Consider the following 2,638-nt stretch of genomic DNA (forward strand, 5'->3'; position numbering starts at 1 on the left):
TAAGTGATTCCCTTGCTATTTCAATATTTCTGTAGTGTTATCTTGTTTCCTTGTCCGTCATATACTTTGTCCGCATAATGAAGAAATTCAAGTAAATGGCCTTCCATTCAAAAATAAAAATGGATTTTACTCCAAATTCCACAGAGGTTTGCTTTCAAGTACTTGTATCATTCATTACTTATTTTACCCTTCAACTCTCTTATAAGGCAGTCTTACTCTCTTATAAGGCAGTCTTTCCTCTACAACTATATATTTATGTATCTTTGATCAATGAAGAATTGAGCATGTGAGCATTTTCAAACCAATTAAATCGAACAAAATGAACAAGAACAAGACCATCAACGCATATATATACAGTACTGTATTACTTAATATGCATATAGAACTTATAGTAAACCACTGTACATCTCCAAGACACAAGCACTAGTTACCAGACATGCCTAAACAACATACAAAAACGAAAAAGGAAATTAAAGAGAACATACACACACATAGATATATACATATATTTATTTAATTATTATTTTAAGCACTCATTTTCCCTTTTCTCCAGAGTGGAGACTAGAGAAATAACCCTGGGGATTGCTCTCAAAGCCTTCCCTTGAAATATATGTCCCTCCACCACCTGGAGCCTTCATCGTGTCGCCGCCACCACCACTCCCCTTGGCAGAGCCACCGCCGCCACCTTTAGCTCCGGCACTTCCTCCACCTCCACCTTTGCCTCCACCTCCCTTTCCCTCGCCACCTCCTCCGCCCTTACCGCCGCCACCACCTCCTCCTTTACCACCTGGCATGTTAACGTTCACTATAGTAGTAGTTGATTAATAAGTCTTTACGAATTACAGTGAACTCTTCATCAATGCTGCCTATCATATAGAGAGATATATGTTTTTTTTTTTTTTTTTTTTTTTGGATAAGGTCTAATTAAATTATCCCTTTTCAGTTCATGCTTATCAGAATTTCTTGAGAAACCGAAAGGTGACCCTCATTTTGCATGGCATGCATGCGTGTGAATGCTCGGGGAAATCACGTGGATAGATGTGGATATAAATTCATGTTGATCAAAACTTCTTGAAAACCAAAAATAACACACATTTTGCATGCACATAAGCCAACGATTTGGTTTCCAATGTAACAGCTAACAACACGACTAGAGACGGATCCAGTATTTAAATTTTATGTGTTTAACGTGAGGTTATTGAACTTTTTGACTACTGTTGATTTATTGAATTTAAAGTTTAATACTTATATATATTTAGTAATTAAATTTCTTAACACACACTTCTTTATCCTAATTTACGTGACACTTTTCGTTTATCGAAATTCAAATTTTAAATTTTGACCTTGAATTTGGACAAAAATTCTTTAAATTTTTTGCATATTTGAAAATTATGTAAAAAAGTATTGAATATCGAATGATTAAACACAAAATTCCTAGTAGGAGGCGCTTCCCCTTTAATGGGATATACCGTGTACGCTGCACGAATTCAGATTGGTACTGAATATCGAATGATTAAGCTAAAAATGAGAATTATTAAAGCTAACAACCTTTCCTGTACTCCAATCAGAGCAATTTTGTACTCGGAGTGGTTAGTATTTTTTATCCTTAACCAGTGCTTTCGGGTTTGCACTCTGGGTATGAAATTGCTTTTGTTAGGGAGTACTATGTTATCTCCAATAATATATAACTTTCTGTCGGAAATCTGAATTTAGTGGGACCCCAATATGAGTACCGGATAATTGAATGAAAAAAAGGTGGCATTTCTTCATGTAAATAATTACTCCCTCCGTTCCATAATAAGTGCTTTTTAGGCTTTTCAATTTATTTCAAAATAAGTGGTGCTTTAGAATCTTAAGAATACTTGGGCAGATTCTTCCAAAATTACCCTTATTGAAATAATTAAGATTCATTAACTGCCTTTTTTTTTTCAAGAATCCTTAGGGGTAAGTTAGTAAAAATACTCTTAATTTTCTAATAGTGAGCAATTTCTTAAAGAGTGTGCATGAGCTAAAAGAAACATTTATGTAAAACGGAGGGAGTAAATACTTATCAATACATCTGAATTCTGAAAAGGAATAGACTAGCCAGTGAGAAACCGAAAGGCTGTTGTGTTCTCAAGCCTGAAATAGTAAGTGATTTTAAGCATTTTCAGAATTCAAAAAAATATTTTCAAAATTTCATTGATTTTTTTTTCCTGTGTACTAGCGAGTAGAGTCTCTTAACCATATAAATGATCATAAACTTAAATGTTGCAATACACATCATATTGGAAAATCACAAAGAATGTTTTTCGTTTTCTTTTTTGAAGATTTTGTATATCAATGCTCACATGCATCTTACAAAAGTGTGACGTAAATTTTTAATTACGGTGTTGCTTAAACTTTGTTCGATCATTGTCATTCTTCTCGTGGCGACCTCTAGTGAGTATCTATTTTTTTTATCTACATGTATATTGATACACACACATTTTTCTATGCTTGGCATTGAAATATGTGTTTAATTTTATTAGTTATAATGGTGAAATGATTCAGTTAATGTATTGTGATTCTCAAAGACACAAGTCATAGCTGCCCTGGATGTTGATCATGATTTTTCAAGACTCGGGCGGAGAATACTTCCACAACTCTCAACTTGTTG

The 2,638-nt window shown here is 34.0% G+C and overlaps 1 protein-coding gene across 1 annotated transcript; it reads right to left on the bottom strand.

The window, feature by feature from the left end:
• Nucleotides 1-533: 533 nt before the first annotated feature.
• On the bottom strand, nucleotides 534-794 carry LOC132066140 (glycine-rich protein DOT1-like). The gene has a single exon (XM_059459516.1). The coding sequence runs from the start codon at nucleotides 792-794 to the stop codon at nucleotides 534-536; it is 261 nt and encodes an 86-aa protein (XP_059315499.1).
• Between the last annotated feature and the right edge of the window lie 1,844 nt (nucleotides 795-2,638).

This window comes from Lycium ferocissimum, chromosome 8, assembly GCF_029784015.1.
Source record: "Lycium ferocissimum isolate CSIRO_LF1 chromosome 8, AGI_CSIRO_Lferr_CH_V1, whole genome shotgun sequence".
Classification (NCBI taxonomy): domain Eukaryota; kingdom Viridiplantae; phylum Streptophyta; class Magnoliopsida; order Solanales; family Solanaceae; genus Lycium; species Lycium ferocissimum.